Consider the following 20,362-nt stretch of genomic DNA (forward strand, 5'->3'; position numbering starts at 1 on the left):
ACTAATAATAATATACTACGTATACAATGAGTATGAGTATAATTTAATTTTCTTTTATTTTATATTTTATAAGCTACGGTCTAAGTTGGTGTATTCTGTGTTTTTTTAGTATAAATTTTTAACGTAGTTTATTTTTTTGCACTTTTATTATGAACGCAACTCAATCAAAATTCAAACATTGACAGCTGATTTCGGTTTGAATATTTGAAATGATTCTTTGTTTTAAATTTTATTACTCGGTGATTGAATAGAAAAGAAGAGAAAGTTTGTTTTAATCAATTTAAAACTTACAAAGACAAGATCACTTGCTAAGCAATCGATATGGATACGGCACAAATGTTAAACAAAAACTGGTAATATTTATTTATATTGTAACAAAAAATTCAAGCTATTATTTTGAAACTGCGCGCTGTAATTTATCGATTTTCTTTCAAAAACAACTTTGAAGGATGTAAATAAATCATAAAGCAGCTATTTGGTTTTATTTGTACTATTTATAGACAGATTCGATTAATTCTCAGCCATTTAATGCTAATATATGTTTTTATTGCATAGTGCCGTAGATTGCTCGTCGCTTACTCCTTTAAAGCCTAGATTAAGAAGATTTGTGGATATTTACTCGCCAGAACATCTCAATTTATCCCCGAAACCTGTAAGTTGAAGTATTGGTTTATTGTGATAAATATGATAAATCTTTTAAAATAATACAAGCTGTATCCTTTTAGAAACCACAGTTCAGTGCTGCAGTGTTTGTAAATGAAAACCGTGATTTCTTTACACCTATCAAGTGCTTGGATATTGACAACAAATGCAGGTACATACCTTATTTAAATAACTTTTAATGTTTAAAATTCAATTTATATACTTTCTCTTAATTTGTATTAAATTTGCCACCATCACATTACATAATTTATTGTAGGACCGTCAAAGCTTCACAGAAATTTACCAATGTTTGGAACAATTGCTCTTTTGAGGGCAATCAGAGTTTTCCACGTCTGAAACGCCGTGTGAGACCCATCAAAATGGAGTTAGAAACACCCACTAAACTCAAACAGTCTGTTGATTTAGTGAGAGGTAATGGGCAATTTTAATACTTAGGTACATTAAAATACTTTCTCTTCAAAATTATTGATGATCAAAATGTTAATTTGACCTAAATTCCCATAGTAATTGTTCTGATAAGAAGTTCATCAAATACAGTTAATAGTAACATATAAACAATTTGATTCTATGCACCTCTAAAAATTATAAACAAAAACTGTACAATTATTCCAGTGGATGGTCCAAATGGTCTCAGATTCAACACATCCCTAGCAGCTGGTGATGTGACAGGCTCCCCAGCATCACAAACTGACCGCATTCAGAACATCAATAGTAAGGCTGTGTTCACTATCGAGCCCAATAGTTCTAAGGTATAACATGTTCTGTTTTCTTTAACTGTTTTTGTTAGCAACTTGATTTACATGTTATTCTGAATCATTTTATTTTTTATTTATTAAAAAGGTTCATCACCAGTTGTTACATATGTATCATTCATGTATAACAGTAACATAGGATTTACACATTATTATGCACAACTATTACAGATGAACACTACATTCACAGAAATTAATAATAAATTAGGCGATATCTATACACAATAATATATCTATACAATTAAGCAAAAAAGAAATGTGTGTGCGTTCTGATTAACTACAACATTCATCTAATCTTTATCTGAATTAAAAGAATTATTAAAGGTATTTAAAGCACAATCCCTAATTTTAAGTACACTTCAGTGATCAGTCTTTAGAGAGAGCTGTGGATACTTGTGGAAAAAAAGAATTCAAGTTGATTATTATGTATATTGATTTTTTATTCTAAAGTTCTTGATGTCCTCTTTTTAAAGTGTAATTTTTACAGATTCTAATAGTGAACAACAAAGCATGTTCCCTACTTGGCTATTCATCTGGCGAGTTGTGCGATTTGCATTTTTCCGATTTACTTCATAACAGAAATCGAAAAAAGTTCAATTTGCATGGAGCTGAAGATGGGGATACATCTGAAGATGGTACTGTTGTTTTGCTCAGTGGAAAAGTAAGTATTTTGAAGTTTGCGTACTTTTTTTAAATTAACATTATGATTGACAGCTTGGTCTCACATCTTACAAATTATTATGTACTAGCTGGCTATATAGCCTATAAGGCGCGGGACATATACAAGCGGCGCGGGGCGCGCCGGGAGCGCGCCGCCGGCGCGCCGCGGGCGCGCTGCCGGTGTGCATCGGGTGCGCTATTGGCATTTTGTATGAAATAATTTTGGAAAGGCGCAACCTTGGCGCAACCTTGGCACAACCGTGGCGTGCCGTCTCGACGCCTGTCCAAAATTCTTTCATACAAAATGTATAAGAAGGACGTGGTGCAAAACAGATTCAAGAGGTGCGCTTATGGCACGCCCGCGCCCGCGCCGCTTGTGTTTGACCCGCGCCTAAGCCTTCCTTGATAAATGGGCTATCTAACATCGAAAGAATTTTTCAAATTGGACCAGTAGTTTATGAGATTAGCGCATTCAAACAAACTAACTCTTCAGCTTTTTATTATTAGTATAGATTTTCTTAAATTTTTCCTGTACTATATAGGTGGTGGAACTTCTGTCCAAGGATGGTAATGCTGTTCAAGTATCATTATGGATAAGACAGCTTGACAGTGATGGTCCATGTCTTGTGGTTGCTGAGCCTGTCAGCTGTAAAAATGTATTAGTGAGTGTTATTTCCTTTTGTATGAGATTAATTTTTTTTTAATATACAAAAAACTAGCTCTCCCAGCAGAGAATGTTCTGCCCTATTGCCCCTTTTCATGTTAAGCCCAATTTATCGAGCCATTGATTATAGTAGCAATTGTGATGTGTTAAATAAATGATTATATTTTTAATCAGGAGAAAATATATAATACTAAATACTAAATAGAAAACAAATGGAAAGATACTTTGTTTTCACATATTTTTTTACAAATCCTGTTTAAATTGTTTTTTTCCTACAGTTCACAGTAGAAGCAGACACAGGCACTATAATTTCGTGCGAAGGCGCTGACGCAGGATTATTATTCCAAGCTGAAACATCAGACAAACTGGTTGGATTGGCCATCTCTTCTCTCATACCTTCTATACAGATGCCACCCTATGATGCTGCTATACCAAAGAACTTGTCAAAACAGAAAGCTACTGGTAAAAGCAGTTTGTTACTTATTATCATCACTACATAGTATAAAACAAAGTCGCTTTCTCTGTCCCTATGTATGCTTAAATCTTTAAAAGTAAGCAACGGATTTTGATGCGGTTTTTTTTAATAGATAGAGTGATTCAAGAGGAAGGTTTTAGTACATAATTTATTAGGTTTTAGATAAAGCGGGCGAAGCCGCGGGTGGAAAGCTAGTATATAATAAAATCCTAAATTTACTATTGCTACTTTAGTCATGTTTTACGCTAATAATATGAATCAAAGAGCTAAAATTGAATTTTTTTATTCAATAAAATGTAAAATTTATAATGATCATCAAATTTTACAGGTAGAACGTTGGATGGTGGTTCTTTTCCTTTGTGTTTGTGGTTATCCAAACCGGCTGGTTTGACAACAATAAAAGGCAATAAAGAAAAACCTTTATTTGAAGTTAATGTTAGGGTAAGCAAAAAAATATTAATTGTTTAATCTATACTAATCTATACTAATATTATAAAGAGGAAAGGTTTGTATGTATGTATGTATGTATGGTTTTCACGCATAAACTACTGGACCGATTTTGATGAAATTTGGCACAGATAATAACCCTGAGAAAGAACATAGGCTACCTTTTATTGCGAAATATGTACCACGGGTGAAGCCGGGGCAGACCGCTAGTACTGTATAAATGTGTTTTTGTATTGTATTCGCCCTATTCGTAAGGGCTATGTGCCATTAAATTAACATTGTCTTTCTGTCTTTCTAATTAATTAATTAATGGTAATATAAAGTTTAAAAAGCATGAGACCAATTTGCTTGTCTGTTCTTTTTGAAAGGGGACATTTCCACTATGTAATGGTAGTATCAATAGACAATAATTTTAACAGTAAATATTTCGACAGGTAACATACAACGTAAGTGGCTTACTAGTAGTCGACGAAGGTGGTATCATCACCGCCTGCAACCAACATTTCTCCATGCTGACGTTTGGCAAACCCCAGTCAGAAGTTATAGGCCATCATATTGAGGATGTCATACAGAACTTTTGTAGGGAAGCCGATTTGGTCAAACAGGAGAATAATAGGAATATGACTTTATCTCCTGTTAATAATGAGGATGATGGTTCAGGTAAAGAAAGAAAAAATTATATTTTGCAATAAAAAGAATCAGTATATAAAGTAATTGGAAGAGTTAATGTTTATCTTGACTGACCGTTTGGCTTGGTTGGTAGTGGCCCTGCCTTTCAAGCCAGAGTTCGTGGGTTCGATTCCCACCCGGGGCAAATATTTGTGTGATGAACATAGATGTTTGCTCCGTGTCTGGACGTTAATTATCTATAAAAGTATTTATGTTTATCAGCCATCTGGTTTCCATAACACAAGCGAAAGCTTAGTATGGGATCAGATCGTGCCGTGTGTGAAAATTGTCCTAAATATTTATTTATATTTATTTATTTATCTTGCTTTTTAGTTTCAGACACAGATGAAGATTCATGTGGCGCTTTTAACGGAAGTCAGAAGTCTGCATGTATATCCCTCAACGTCCAACCATCAATTCTGTCCACTACAAGGGAAAAGTCCTCAAGTGCTCTCTGTCTAGATAAATCCAGCAGCTTAGTGACTCATACGCCAACGCCCACACAAGACATGGTCTCCAGTTTGAGTACCACAGAACAGAGGAATGACATGTCAGCTTTACCTGACGTCACTTCCGGAATGTCAGGAATGTCTGCCTTGCCTGACGTCACTTCCGGAATGTCAGGAATGTCTATAGACGAAGAGAATTACTGCCAGAGTTCGATTTCCAAGTCGCGGTCAGAAAATATTCTGCGATCAGAACAAAGTAACCTCGTAAAACAACCCCCCGGAAAACCTTCAGAAAAATCCGATTCTATCTATTACACGTCGCAGCATTCCCAAGAAGTTACGCCTACCGGATCATCCCCAAAAATTAGACTTAACGACCCAGCATTAAGGTTGTCTTTTGATGCGAGCAAATATAAAGGCATGAAAGCAAACCAACAGGGGAAAGACGATAGGAGTAGTATTTCTTTGGATTTCTGCGATTCGAATGAAACGAGCGCTGATTTTCTGACGCCGATCAACGAAATGCCGCCATCTGGTTGTGAGATTGAAGACCTGCCGAAACATAATGGCAACGAAAGCTTAGATAGTTTAAGCAATGACATAGATTTGGAGACACAGACTGAATCAGCTCCTAGAAAGAAGTTTGATGGTAAATATAATTATTGTTTATAAATTTTTCAAGAAGAGAAAGAAAAATAAAGCATTTGACTCCTATAAAACTTTATTTTTGCTTTTGATAGCAAAACAGTAAAATTAATATGTATAAACAATCTTGATTGCATCTTATTGTCATTATTTTTCAATAAAAAGAAATAAAAGAACTAGGTATTCTTTTTAGCAATAATACATGCTGTAAAGTAGTACTTTTAAAAAAAGTGTTGTTTATTTTAAATTTAAAAATTGGAAAGGCAAACTTCTATTCAGTCTTAAAAAATTTTCTTAATTTTTTCCAGATGAACCACCCGAAACACCATGCGTAGCGAAGCGAATGATGCGCAGTCACGTAACCACGTCCACGCCTACACACTCGCGAAATAGCAAGCTCGACTACGAGACAGTGGACTATCGGCACAAGGACGGCACCTACCGTGGTGTTGTGGTGCATAAGGATGGCACTGAACTGCGTGAGTATAATTGACGGTTAGGACAAAAAATAAATTGACAAGCAATATTTGTATTGTCGTCGCGAAATAGCAAGCTCGACTATGAGACGGTGGACTACCGGCACAAGGACGGCACCTACCGCGGTGTTGTGGTGCATAAGGATGGCACTGAACTGCGTGAGTATAATTGACCTATAAAAAAAAAATATCGTGACTATAATCGCGCTCAACTTTTTTTATTTTTGAAGTACATATAAATAAATTTCGTTTTTATTTAATTAGCATGTTTTTATTTTTGTTGTTTACATAATTACTTTAGCCTCAAATACCAAAAATGCTCATTGGGCGAAAAAATATCTCACAATGCGTCGTGGTCCCATTAATCGCGTTCTAACTGACAAAGCCCCCTTCGAACGCGTTTTTAGCTCGCGACGGTTAACTAATATCTCATACCACGTGTCCGCAGACGTGGTGTACACGGTGTCGAGTATGCAGCTGGCAAGTGGTCGCAGCGTGCGCTGTGTATGGCTGGGCGTGCGCCGCGAGGACGCGCCGCGCCACGCCACGCTCGCCTCCAGCCTCGCCTCCACTGCGGACAACTCGCTCGTGCTGGTGAGTGGCCCCCCCAAGGAGCTCATATCTAATTCACTGGAGATTACACTATGACCATTAACTTGTAACAAGAAAATATGACGTTGAATGGCGCCTGTATGTTTTTTTATCCCTTTCACACCCACTTGCCAAGTTAGGTGGGTTTAATGTTCATACTGAAATCTCCAGTGTATTAGATATAAGCTTCTTGGGCCCCCCAACATGCGCCGAGACGAGATTAACGTCAAGAGACAGAAGTCGCGGAAAAATTCCAACTAATATCCCCGGCCCCGTCATTAAAGCGGCTCGCTGGAAAACGAGCCGCACGCGCCACAGGCTCCGTACGCTCCGTACGCTCCGTACACGCTGCTCGCTCCGTACGATTCGCACGCTCTGTACGTGCCGTACGCAACGCACGTTCCGTACGCTCCGTACGCGCTGTACTGAGACGAAAGCGGCGCGGACAGGTGCGCGTTCAGCTTTAGTCGGTAAAAATCCGACATAAACCACGGCTCTTTCCCCGGAAGCCGTGGGTATCTATGCAAGATTTGCCCACTATAAAAAAAGGCCCCTAAACAAAAAGCTGTCTAAACTGGTTTAATTTTAATTTTGAGTTTTCCTCTGAAAATCCCTCTTTTCCAGGGTAATAAATCGGTGAGCAGTAGACCCCAATCAATGTCTTTGATGAGCCAGTGTGGCGAGGAACAGATAGCTGGAGAGTACAGCAAACACTATGTTACTCTTAAACAAATTGGTAAGTATATTTTTTTCTTTAAATATTTCAAGAAGTTAAAAATTATTTATGAAAGTTAAAATTGTAATATTTTGTCGATATCCTAATTTCTCTTTGCCTAAATAATACATGTTATTTCAGTAAGGTAAAGGCTAAAGTATGTTTTCTGAGTTATTACATAATATATTACTTTTTTTCAGGTAAAGGTGCTTATGGTTGTGTTAAAATGGCATACAGAAGATCGGACCGCTTGCTCACAGTAGCTAAGTTTATTCTCAAAGAAAAGGTCGGCGCACAGTTCTGGGTAGATGGACCAGAGGGCAAGAAAGTGCCGCTCGAATTGAGTTTGTTAATGACACTCAAACATCCTAATATTGTGAGTATGATTATTTTAAACAAGTATTATCTTGTAAGATATTGTTTAGCGTATTTTTGGCACAACACGTATACAAAACTAATGTAAATGCATAAAACTGAAATTTCTTGACATCAGCGAGCTTCACGAAAATCCTCTGCATAGTAGATTGGCTTTTCTAAATTGATTGTAAAGATTATCACTAAACAGTCATTACTATTCAGTTTATCAACTCAAAACAATATATTTTCAATATTAGGTTTTAACTTCTTTCAAATTTCATCTTTTTAAATCTTCTTTAATTTTACTAAAATGAATTATATCCCACTTTTTCTACAATCAAACCACAGTACAAAAGTTTTTTATCCACATAACATATTATTTTTCCCAAGGTAAGCGTATTGGACGTGTACGAGAACGACAAGTACTTCCAAATGGTGATGGAGAAGCACGGCGCCGGGATGGATCTGTTCGAGTTTATCGAGAGGAGACCGCGCCTGGACGAACCGCTGCTCAGTTATATATTTAGACAGGTGATTGTTCTTATGATGATGATTCGTACGCGCCGCACGCTCAGTACGCGCTGCTCGATCCGTACGCGCCGCACGCTCCGTAGGCGCCGCACGCTCAGTACGCTCCGTACGCTCAGTACGCGCCGCACGCTCCGTACGCTTAGTACGCGCCGCACGCTCAGTACGCTCCGTACGCTCAGTACGCGCCGCACGCTCCGTACGCTTAGTACGCGGCGCACGCTCAGTACGCTCAGTACGCTCCGTACGCTCAGTACGCTCCGTACGCGCCGCACGATCTGTACGCTCAGTACGCTGCGTACGCGCCGCACGCTCCGTACGCTCAGTACGCGCCGCACGCTCAGTACGCTCCGTACGCTCAGTACGCTCCGTACGCGCCGCACGCTCCGTACGCTCAGTACGCGCCGCACGCTCCGTACGCTCAGTACGCGCCGCACGCTCAGTACGCTCCGTACGCGCCGCACGCTCCGTACTCTCAGTACGCTCCGTACGCGCCGCACGCTCCGTACGCGCCGCACGCTCCGTACGCTCAGTACGCGCCGCACGCTCCGTACGCTCAGTACGCGCCGCACGCTCCGTACGCTCAGTACGCGCCGCACGCTCCGTACGCTCAGTACGCGCCGCACGCTCAGTACGCTCCGTACGCGCCGCACGCTCCGTACTCTCAGTACGCTCCGTACGCGCCGCACGCTCCGTACGCTCCGTACGCTCGGTTCGCCGCACGCGCCATTTTTTTGCATTTTTTATTCAGGCGCGTTGAGTGTAAAATTTCAAGGTCGCGTCATCGCAATACCGTCACTTCATGGAGCAAGGCGCCGATTTTGGTATCTTTGAATCTTGCTAAAGAAGTTTCACTTCTGACACATGTGTTCAAAACACACGCTCTTTTTTTAAAATTAGATCTTATTGTATAATCCTTAATTCACAGATCGGCCAAGCGGTAGAATACTTACACTCGCTGAACATCCTACACCGAGATATCAAAGACGAGAACATTATAATTGACAACAAGTTTCACGTAAAACTCATAGACTTTGGTTCAGCGACGTTTATGAGTAAAGACACGCTGTTTTCTACGTTCTATGGTACCACAGAGTATTGCAGTCCTGAAGTGTTGGCGGGGAATAAGTAAGTGTTGGCCTATTTGTTTTTAATCTGGATATGTTTGGTTTTCAGTTTATACACAGCTGTCGAAAAGATGACCAGTATTTTCTTTTTCCTATAATAAAAGATCTTTAAAAACTTCTAAATACCAGTACGAATTAAATAATCAAGAGTATTGTACCAAATGCAGATATGACCGCGATCTCGTCTGATGTTAAGCGCAAATGCGGTCCGCTTGGTTAGCATGCCTGTTCAACTTTAGACATTATTTTGTTGGCATTAAGTCAATTAGTGCAAAATAAAATACATTTAAAAATTAAGAAAACACTTTTACTATTCATGATATGTAATTTTAGGTACGCAGGACCTGAGTTGGAGATGTGGTCAATGGGAATAACTCTATATGTGTTGACATTCTTCGTTAACCCGTTTTCCGACATCGAGGACACTATACAGGGGCCGCTGACGTTTCCGCAACTTGTATCTGAAGGCACGTATTGAGTGATATTACAATTATTCTTTGAGTTTTATCATGCAATAATTCTTCCAGAAATTATTAAGCTATTGCATAGCTTCTATCGCGGGCCTTGAGCTCAGGGACCGAATCGAGAAATTCCGTAACGAAAAACCTCACGCTCCCCACTCCGACGGACACGGAGGTGTGGCTTGAAGGCATGCAATAGCTTTACTTTTATAGGCAGTCCCCGAGTGCCACACGTCTTTTATAAATAAAGATCGTCGAACTGAATGAAATTTCCCTGTTCTTGATTCCCATTTTTATGATGTAATAAAATTAGTCACATGTTTGTCCCAATTTCCGAAAAAAAAAACGAGTGCAGCGTATGCACTCGTTTTTTTTTTTTTTTTGTTACGACAGCTGCCAAAGTGACGACTGCAAAAGCTTTTGTACTTCACGAGTATATTTCTGATAGTCCATGTTAATAATATAATCTATATATATAAAACTCGAAGGTGACTGATATAGTGATCTATCAACGCACAGCCCAAACCACTGGACGTATCGGGCTGAAATTTGGCATGCAGGTAGATGTTAAGACATAGGCATCCGCTACGAAAGGATTTCTCGAAATTCTTGCGGGAACGGGGAAAAACGGGGATGCACGTACAAAGTCGTGGGCGGAAGCTAGTTTTCCAATAATATTAATACCTTTAATTCCAGAATTAGAACAACTCCTCCGCTGGATGCTATGCAAGGAGCCATCACAACGTTGTACAGTTCCTCAACTAATGGCGCACGCGTGGATTCGGCAACCCGTAGCCATTACGCACTATGTGTTCCACGAGATTGTTGATTGCGGTAAGTGTACTGTAGTGTAAAGTGTAATCTTAATAAATATATAAATCTCGTGTCACAATGTTTGTCCTCAATGGACTCCTAAACCACTTAAGCGATTATAATAAAATTCGCACACCATGTGTAGTTCGATCCAACTTGAGAGATAGGATAGTTTAAACATGTAGGTACCACGGGCGAAGCTGGGGCGGCCCGCTAGTTATTCACTATATTATATAGCCAAATAATGATAATGTGCACTTGCGTTCAGTATTGCCACTCCCTGCTTCAAGCATCTCTCGCTAAATGCGCACGTAAATGATCACCGGGACAATCACCGGTTTAAATATAGTCGTTTACTAGGAAATGCAGTGTATAGTGGCTAGAATTATATTTATGTGTATAGATTTATGTCTGTGGATCATATAATTTTTTTTTTAATTCTTATTGAAGTGAAACTTCTTTATCGGGGTTGTAAAAAAATGTAGTGTAACATTTTTTCGTTACGCATGAAATTTTTCCGTTACGCGCCATCTTTTTCTTATCCCTACCACGCGTGATTAGACGTATTTCTGTAAAGGTGCATATAGTAAATTATTTTTTGAAAAATAAGGTCATAAAGAAGTTTCACTTCTTACGTGTGTACACTGGTACACGCACACATTTTTTTGTTGAAAACTAAATTATAAATGAATGAAGTTCAATGAATCTTAAGTTTCTATTAATTTCTTTTAACATTAGAATACAAGCAATCAATTTCTATATGGGCTAAAGTAGACGCTAGATATTCTATACTAATACTTTGCAGATGGCCACGAAGCTAACCCAGAAATGTACTTCAGTGGGAGTCTGGGATCACCGAGGAGCGGTTCTCCAATATCACTGGCAGCTAAAGGTTTAAATTTCATTAATTTCATTCATTTAGCCCTTATTTTCCATGACATTTAGATACAAATTACAATAAAAGATACATAGTACATGAAAATATTAATAATGCAATTCGGTTAAATGTCCTGGTCCCTTATATGGTAGGGTATAGGCCTCCTCCAACTGTCCCCAAAGGTTCAAATTTACTTTTAGATATAAATTTATAAAGAATAGAAAAATATTTCTAAATATTTGTATGATAAATAAAATATAAACATACCCTTTTTTATAACCACTATTGCTAAAAATAACGGAACAACTTAAAATCTTCATCTGTACCAATAATAAAATTGGATTATTTGTTCGTGATGTTAAAATTTACTATTATTTAGCGAATGCATTTGCATGGATCGAAAATAGTAATTTTAACATTTTTTATCTGTTCGTTTGTGCCGGTTGATCTTTGGAACGGCTAGGCCAATTAATATATCATTCTGACGGGACTTTCATTGATAGCTGCTGATAGTGAGCTGTCAGTTATATAAATCACTATAGTTCATGTAATAAGAAGTAGTTTAGACTGCTCTTAATACTGATATTTCCATAGGAATATTAAGATTTGCAGGAAAAGCTCATACCGCGGTTTCACACAACTATTTAAAAAAAAATATGTCGTATTTCAGAGCGTTCACAAGTGTCCTCCGTGGCTTTAACTTATAAAAATAATATAACATAATATGGTGTATTGCGCTATTTTGTGCTGCATAACGTATATAATTCCACAGGGAATCCTAGTGTGGGAACAAGGGTTTTCAATTAAACATACAGTATCAAATATTTTGTAAAATAATTTTTTTGTTTATTTAGAAATTAAAGACTTTTTAACGGATTTTAAACGCGATTTATTCATTATTTTATTTTCCCGAGGTTTCGAACAGTCTCCCCGTGACCACGCTCGCTGTGAAGTGTTCGAAACGTCGAGAAAATAATATAATGAATAAATCGCGTTTAAAAACCGTTAGTCTTTAATTTTTGTTTATTGTTATTGTTATAATAAATGGAATGCACTATATCGCAGAGCGTTCGCAAGCGTCGTCGTGCGCGGCGGTGTCGGGCGCGCGGCGCGTGTCCGTGCGCCGCTCGCACGCGCCGCCCGCCGACCCGCACTCCGACAACTATAGCCTGCGCTCTTCGGCTGATGTTAGTATATACACAATGTTCAATACAAAAATTTCAGTTTCAGATTTCAGGTTGTTTATCAAACGTCATAAAATATAAAAAACTAGCTGTGCTCCGCAGTTTCACCCGCATTGCTCCGCTCCTGTTGGTCTTAGCGTGATGATATATAGCCTATACTATAGGCTCTATAGCCTTCCTCGATAAATGAGCTATCTAACACTGAAAGAATTTCTCAAATCGGACCAGTACTTCCTGAGTTTAGCGCGTTCAAACAAACAAACAAAAAACTCTTCAGCTTTATAGATTGAACGCGAGATTTTTAACTGAAAAACGCAATAGAGTCAAAATCTATAAGCACAGTTACAGCAATAATAAAAACCAATACCATTTCCAGATTCTCGACATATCTTCGAAGCCGGTATCTGACACATTAACCGACATCAGTTCAGACGCCACCGGCCATGCGGCGTGTGATATCGACTACGATTGCGATCACTATGACTGTGATAGCTGGGATGAGTGCGAGCAGGATAGCTTCTCGTAGTCGATATGTCGACTACGACTGCGGTAGTGGGGACGAGTCCAGGTCTTGACTACAACTACGACTACGGCTAAGATTGTGATAGTTATAACGAGTGCGAGCAGGATAGCTTCTCGTAGTCGATATGTCGACTATACTTCGATTACGTAACAACGAATTAACGTAATCGATAAACCAGCGATGGCTAGATGCTGGATCGACTGGACTTACTCCACTACGTATTGTGGGGGCGGGGGGTTGATGTACTTAAAACTGTCTGATACAAATTGGCACTTACTTTCCATAGAAAGAAAGATTATACAAAGATCTTAATGAGAAAAAAGACATAAAGAGGACGAAAATATAGTGAGTCTGTGCTACAATGGTTCCAAAAGTAAAGAAAAAAGTGATTAATTTAACATGAGTATAACATAAGGGGATCCCTTGTTATCAGTATAATGGTATGAAACGATGTACAAAGCACTACTCAAAGTGCAGTATATTATAACTTGCAAATACATCAATAAGGGTGCTTTTCCACTAGAGAAAAGAGAACCAATCATATCGCTTCATTTTGCGTTTGAAGTGATACTATTGGTTCTTTACAAACCGACTATCGCTACGATCTTCGCAGATCTTTGGTGGAAACGCGCTTAAGAGTATAAAGAACACTTTGTTACCTGACTAGGAAATGACTTAGGAAAATAAGTTTCAAAATTGTTGACGCAATCAATAAGTAATAGACAATTAATTAAAATAAAATGCTTTTTTACTATTGCACTTATAGGTAATTAAAGTTTTTCAATAACAGCGATACAGTAGAATATACTTGTATTACAATTTACATTCGAAATCTTATTGATAACATACACATTGTGATTTGTAATATAGTTGAATTCTTATTATACTGTATTGAGAACGTTATTTAAATAAGTACTTATGATTAAACAATTTTTGGAATCACGTTAAATTTATTAGATGCAAAAAGTAGATTTTTTCATACAATCACAATGATCTCACATACAAGGCTCAACAAAACATTTAAATTCCTTATACATATTAAGTGCGTAACAGGCTTTTCAAAATGTGATATAAAATTCTTATGTGCTTTTAGCTTTACAGTCTTAGGAAATAATAATAATTTGTAAGCGAGGAAGAAAGAAGTGGAACCTGAAATGATCCGCCTTATTTAATTTTGAATTGTTTAAACATTCAATTCCTAAAAATGCTGTGAATTGGGCACCAAGTTACTATTATTTTGTATTATTTTAAAAACCCTAAAAAGGTACATTATTTGAACCTCTCTTAACATTTATTGCGTGTCATAATACTTCTTTCGATATATGTTATCTGTACTCTGGACAGTTCGAATAATTGAAATTAATGAGACGAGTTATTTAAGTAATTCAGGAATTGCTTTAATATTTAATAAAATAACTATTGGGATAACTATCCCTTGTTTAAAACGCTGAAAAACATGTGCCAATAATCACTATTTATTGCACAATCCTTTGAGCTAAATGCCAATGTGAAGTTGTTTATTGCTTCGTGATAATCTTTATTGTTATACACACATTATTTAAGATAGGGTTATTGACCGGTGTAGCGGAAAGTGGGGTAATAATAATGTTAGTAGACGATTCTTTTCTTATGATAATTAGGAATTCAGTAATAAGACAATAGTATTTTCCTATGTGCTTAAATATTGAGTAGTGTTATTGTTAAAAAAAGAACCAAATTTTCAAATGCGTAGTTGCATTGTATATAATATCATTAAATTGTTCGTAACATATCTGCTCTGGGTATTTACAGAATATTTATAGTAGTTTATTGATTAGAAATATTTTTTCTTAGTGTCGACTAATTTGTTCTGTATAAATATAACAACGCATATACAAAGGACTTAGTACAATACTTCAGTAGGGCGAGCACGAAAACTATCGAAAAAGTATTCTTATTTATTATCGTCATTGAGAGGTATGGAAATTGCCTCTGTCGTACGTAAAAGAACATGATCATCTTCCTGTATAAAAACTTCGATACGATTTCACCTACGAATTCGAATGTTATTCGTGTTTGCTCTATAGTAGGTATATTACTATAGGGTAGAATCTATACTCTATCAGCCGTACAAATAAACGAGTTATAACATTTTATGCAAAGAATAAACTAAGAATAAGGAAAAATCATACAAATAAACACGAAATAAATGTAACCTAGTATAACTTCGTAATAAGCATTCATACTAATGCTATTCCGACCTTATTACGGCTACCACCCTAGTATAAGTCTGACATAACCGAGTTATAACATATCTTTTAGTACATTGTGCTGTGTTTTACAAGTTTTAGAAGCAATTTTCAATCTAAATTTGAGATAATAGCAATAAGAGTATACGAGAAGTAGAAAAAGTTGAGCAAATTAATAATTTCATTACGAACCTATTGAAATGGAAAATTTTGTATGAAATGTCAAAATATACGAAATTATGAAAAACCCTTTTGATATTTATAATAATTTATTTATTTACAAAATGCGCCAAACCATACATACATAAAACTTATTTCTAAACTTATCACAATAATATACACTTTCGTTGAAAATATAAATCTTCTAAGCCTGGAGTTGTATGTTTTGAGTACCAGTTATTTGGCAACTCTCTATCTCAAGGTGGGTTTATCTTCTGTTCTCCAGATATTTGATAGCGTTATCTATCATTTGCTTGCATATTTAATGATATATTTAAATTATTTCCAATAAATATTTAAAAAATAAATAAACAGAACATCGTATGATGAAACTCGTAGAGGGAGAATGAACTAGAGGAGGCACTAAAATGACAAGTAATGCGTGAGAGAAATACACTTATGACTATAAAGCTAAGAGCAAGCGAGACAGAAACATTGTTTTTTGTTTCTCTCATGTTATGCGATTTCTTTTGTTGGGGACAAAGGCAGTTTGTCCCAAACAAGCGGCTACAGTCCATTGTTTTGCTAGTTTTCTGTTTTTTCTCGCTGTTAAGTGACTTCAAAGTTTAATAAACGTTGACAGTGATCTGTTTTAATCCGACTTTAAGTGAAAATATGGTGCGTTGTAGTGTGATTGGATGTAAAAATCGGCCGGAACGAAGATTACCAAATATTACCTTTCACACGTAAGTAAACTTATTTGAAGTATATTGTTTTATAGAACTGGATATAGTTGATACATTTTCATTAACTCTAATGTGAAATTATCTACAAATATATAATATTTTCATCGAAATAGACGTAAACATTTTTTTGTGTTATCCGACTAAATTACGAAGTGTTCTTGTTGTTCAGGACGCCATTTGTTTTTACGTAGTTTCAAATTTATGGTATAATCATGTGATTAACATGAGGGATACCAGTACAGGGTAAAATTTTCCCCAAAATCGTGAAATGTTTTTTTAATATTAAATATGTTTTTTAGGTTTCCAAAACAAACAAGTACATTAAACAGATGGATTCGAGCTACCGGAAGGAAGAACTGGTTACCAGGAAAAAGTCACAGAATATGTTCTATACATTTTGAGTCGCGTTATTTTTGAAAAACGAAAAAAAAAACCTATTTGATGCCCAATGCAATTCCAACACTTTTTACAACAGTGAGTAATTTTTGTGATGCGTTTAGTTTGGATTTAAATGTTGTAGTTTAAATATTCATAGACCGATTTTGTTGCTACGTCTACATAATAAACAAAACAAGTTATTAATTTATTTTTATAGAGGTATATTTTCTATTTCTACTTAAGCAAATTTTATTTTTTTAGGATATTATTGTTGAGCGACTGAGTACTGCCCAACAATCAAAAATCCATGGACCAGGTCTTAAGGTAAATTAATAATTTCATTGCACTTTCCCACGAGCAATGACACTGCACTATTTTAGAACTGCACGACATACCGTGGAGAGGAAGTTTATGTGGTGTTGTTGTGTGTGTACACGGCTCATATGACTGTGTGAAGCCTGGATGAGTCACCGGTTTTTTTTACACCTTTTATTTTGTACATGGATGTTCTTAGTATTATCTGATTCAACTAACTTAATCTTTTCAGGATGTTGTTGAGCTACCTAATACAAGCGAACAGTCGAAAACCCCTGAACCAAGTCTTGAGGTAAATTGATTATATTATAAAATTATGGTGAAATATATATCTATACTAATATTATAAAGCTGAAGAGTTTGTTTGTTTGTTTGAACGCACTAATCTCAGGAACTACTGGTCCAATTTGAGAATTTCTTTCGGTGTTAGATAGCCCATTTATCGAGGAAGGCTTTAGGCTATATATTATCTCAACAGACCAACAGGAGCGGAGCAATGCGGGTGAAACCGCGGGACATAGCTAGTTAGTAATAATTTCATTTGGGTACATTTTGTACATTTATGTAATTTGAATTTTCTGGTTTACCGAAGTTAAACTTTATCTTTTCAGGATATTACTGAGCTACCTAGTACTAGGAAACAGTCGAAAGCCCCTGAACCATGTTTTGAGGTATATCATTATTTCATAAGAGTACAACAATAAATTAATGAATAGTACATTTATTTCTGAAACAATGAAGTAGAGTATAGTAATAATTTCATCACGCCGGTGCCAGCGCATGGTGACAGCGCTTGTGGCCGATCACGGAGCCAGGAGCAGGAGCCGCCGTTGTGAAATTATATAGTGCTCGCGCAATAACTAAAACCGTAGCAAATGTTAAAGAACAGCCGAAGTGATATCTTTAATGGCGTATAGGAAATGTTGCCACAGCGTGGTTTTATAGCGTGACCAAAAAATATATTTAGAAAAGTTACCGTGGGAGCACTGTAACTGTTTAGAGTTATTTGTATAAGTAGTATATTTTGTCTTATTTAGGTACATCTGTGTGGTCTTATATTTTTTTAAATTGTAAAATTATTTAAGTTGGAAAAGGTATCAAATCTACTAAAATTGTGAGGGGAATCTAAAGCCTGTAACATAGTTTTGAACTAATACATGCTTTAATTTCCCCAAATATATAAACTGTATTATTGTAATACTTTTTAATTAAAGATTTTTTTTCTATTCTATATTTCTGTTTCAAGTTTGCAAAAAATAACTTAATATTTTTTTTCCAGGTGGAAACACCGAGAAAAATCAAATTAAGAAAAAAATTAATAAATAAAGAACGTGTAGCCGAGCAAAGAAAAAAGAAAATTGCAGTATTGAGGACAAGGGCGTGGCGGTTAAAGAAAAAGAATGCAGAACTGTGCAGCATATTAGTACTCCCCACGTCCTATAGCACAGACAAAGAAAAAATTGCTACAAGCAACATTTAAAGATACAACATAATAAAACAATTAGTTTGTTCGAAGCCCTCGGTGCGCGAGTCCGACTCGCACTTGACCTTTTTTGTACTAATTTTACTGTATCTTCTATTATTATTTACCATTGATTGAAATGATATCTAAACTTTAGCCTTGTTTTTTTATAAAAAATATATGAACTGGGATATTTCGATATTTGTGGTTAATTGCGAGAAGTGTAAAAGCAAAAGTTGTAATAAATATTTTAAATGCCCACAACTTTACCATTAAACTTTATTCCGCAGTTATAGTTTTTTTTAATCCCGATCTCAGATCGATCGTAAATAACTTTTCCTCTAATTTTTGTTACCTATATTCTCTTCCGTTTGAAATTGATTTTATTGTTCTATAATATTACTTTTATGTTTCAAAAGTTAATAAAAAATCATGTTGAACAATATTACTTTGTTAATTTCAAAAGTTAATATTAAATTAGTGGTCCACTTAGGTCGTGCACATGGCCCAGGCGCGGATCCAGGGGAGGGTCATGGGGGTCATGACCCCCCCCCCTGGATCCGCGCTCGTACCGGCCGGCCGCCCGGCTATATATTTTATACCCGTGCGAAGCCGGAGCGGGCCGCTATGTTTTTATATACAACGTTCACAGTTTTTCTGTAGAGTATTTACTATTTAGTATCAGCATTGCACCCGTGCGAAGCCGGGGCGGGTCGCTAGTTAAGTTAATAAATAACAAAATCTTTTCAAATCTGTCTTTTTCTTCATAAACCTATCTTACAAAAAAATACCCAAACATTTATAGATATTTTGCCAGTTTTTCGGATAAAAAGTTTTTGTAATAGTTGGCAACATTGACGTAAGGATTCGCCATCTCGTTCGGGTATACGCCGATGTCGTCTCTAGTACATTCTCCCTCTACGATGAAACTTCACAACAAATTCGACGAAGTCAAACGAGCGTCAGCAAAATGACAGCACCAAGGCTTAACCATAGACAATTTCAATGTTTTTCATAATTTTGTGAATGAATTGCGACGTTGCCGCTTCGCGCCTATTGCATAGCGTGAGCATAGATACATCGACGTTATTCCAAATTTATTTGTAAGAAATTATGACATCCTTATTCTTTATTTATTCTTATCATATCTATGCATTGCATAAGGTTTGAATAAGCAAGTTTTTATTTGTACGGCTGTATAGTTTTATAGTAACAAAAACAAATGTGTATTCGCGATTCGCAACCGTTACTTTTCAAATGTAACGACCCAGCAAATCTTGTATGTATCTAAATTTTTAAATAATTTAAAAGAATAAGATTTGTATTATGCTCATTATAAACACAAACTCAAGAGTGTGGCATCATTCCTAACTTCGAATTGTTCTTTAACTATTTTGAGTATCATATTCTATTACGCTATCAGATTAGATTTAAAAAAAACAGAAAAAATTTAAACAAGCTAAATTGTATATGCGCTTTGGTATATTTTGAATCTACCCACTGAACTTTGAATGCCAAAACGTCGCTTTTGTTATAAATTACAATCTATTTGTATTGATTAATAGGAAACAGATTATTTTTGTAGTGTTTAAATCTTATTTATTAGGATGGACTTGTAACACATTGTTCATTTAAAGTAGTACCGGTTTGTTCATTATACATTATTTGAAAACAGGTTTTTTCAAAGGTACAATTTTAAATGAACAATCTGTTACAAGCAATGTAATTATTAATTATGTAATAATTTATTATATAGTTCGGCGTGTCCGTTTTTCGACTAGTGCCTTACAACGGATGACGGGTTGCGTTGCTCCTGTAGCGTTTTGACCATCGTAAATAAATAATTTTTATTAATATAAATTTGTTTTATTTTTGTGTAGAATATTATATTAAGAAAGATGTTGAAATAAAGGAGAGGATATTAAAGAAAAGCTACTAAAATAGGTCTACTTCTAAATTATTATTATAACATAACTAGCTTTCCGCCCGCGGCTTCGC

The 20,362-nt window shown here is 36.3% G+C and overlaps 1 protein-coding gene and 1 long non-coding RNA gene across 2 annotated transcripts; both read left to right on the top strand.

Annotated features, from left to right (window-relative positions):
- Positions 1-227: 227 nt before the first annotated feature.
- Positions 228-13,204, top strand: Pask (PAS domain containing serine/threonine kinase). The gene is made up of 22 exons (XM_090103345.1): positions 228-353; positions 556-652; positions 726-814; positions 920-1,074; positions 1,276-1,412; positions 1,903-2,076; positions 2,618-2,737; positions 3,018-3,201; positions 3,543-3,655; positions 4,096-4,321; positions 4,664-5,428; positions 5,733-5,903; positions 6,349-6,494; positions 7,116-7,227; positions 7,407-7,582; positions 7,954-8,094; positions 9,020-9,219; positions 9,552-9,685; positions 10,376-10,513; positions 11,298-11,384; positions 12,435-12,556; positions 12,930-13,204. Exons 1-22 carry the CDS (start codon positions 322-324, stop codon positions 13,077-13,079), a joined length of 3,669 nt encoding a protein of 1,222 aa, XP_089959471.1. The 5' UTR covers positions 228-321; the 3' UTR covers positions 13,080-13,204.
- A 2,649-nt stretch (positions 13,205-15,853) lies between these two features.
- LOC149907549 (uncharacterized) lies at positions 15,854-18,581 on the top strand. The gene is made up of 3 exons (XR_016456853.1): positions 15,854-16,209; positions 16,509-16,683; positions 18,182-18,581. It is a non-coding gene; the product is annotated as an uncharacterized LOC149907549 (long non-coding RNA).
- Positions 18,582-20,362: the final 1,781 nt, after the last annotated feature.

This window comes from Colias eurytheme, chromosome 6 (genome assembly GCF_061535395.1).
Source record: "Colias eurytheme isolate Ceu_HAF_F1 chromosome 6, ilColEury1 Martin Lab GWU primary, whole genome shotgun sequence".
Taxonomy (NCBI): domain Eukaryota; kingdom Metazoa; phylum Arthropoda; class Insecta; order Lepidoptera; family Pieridae; genus Colias; species Colias eurytheme.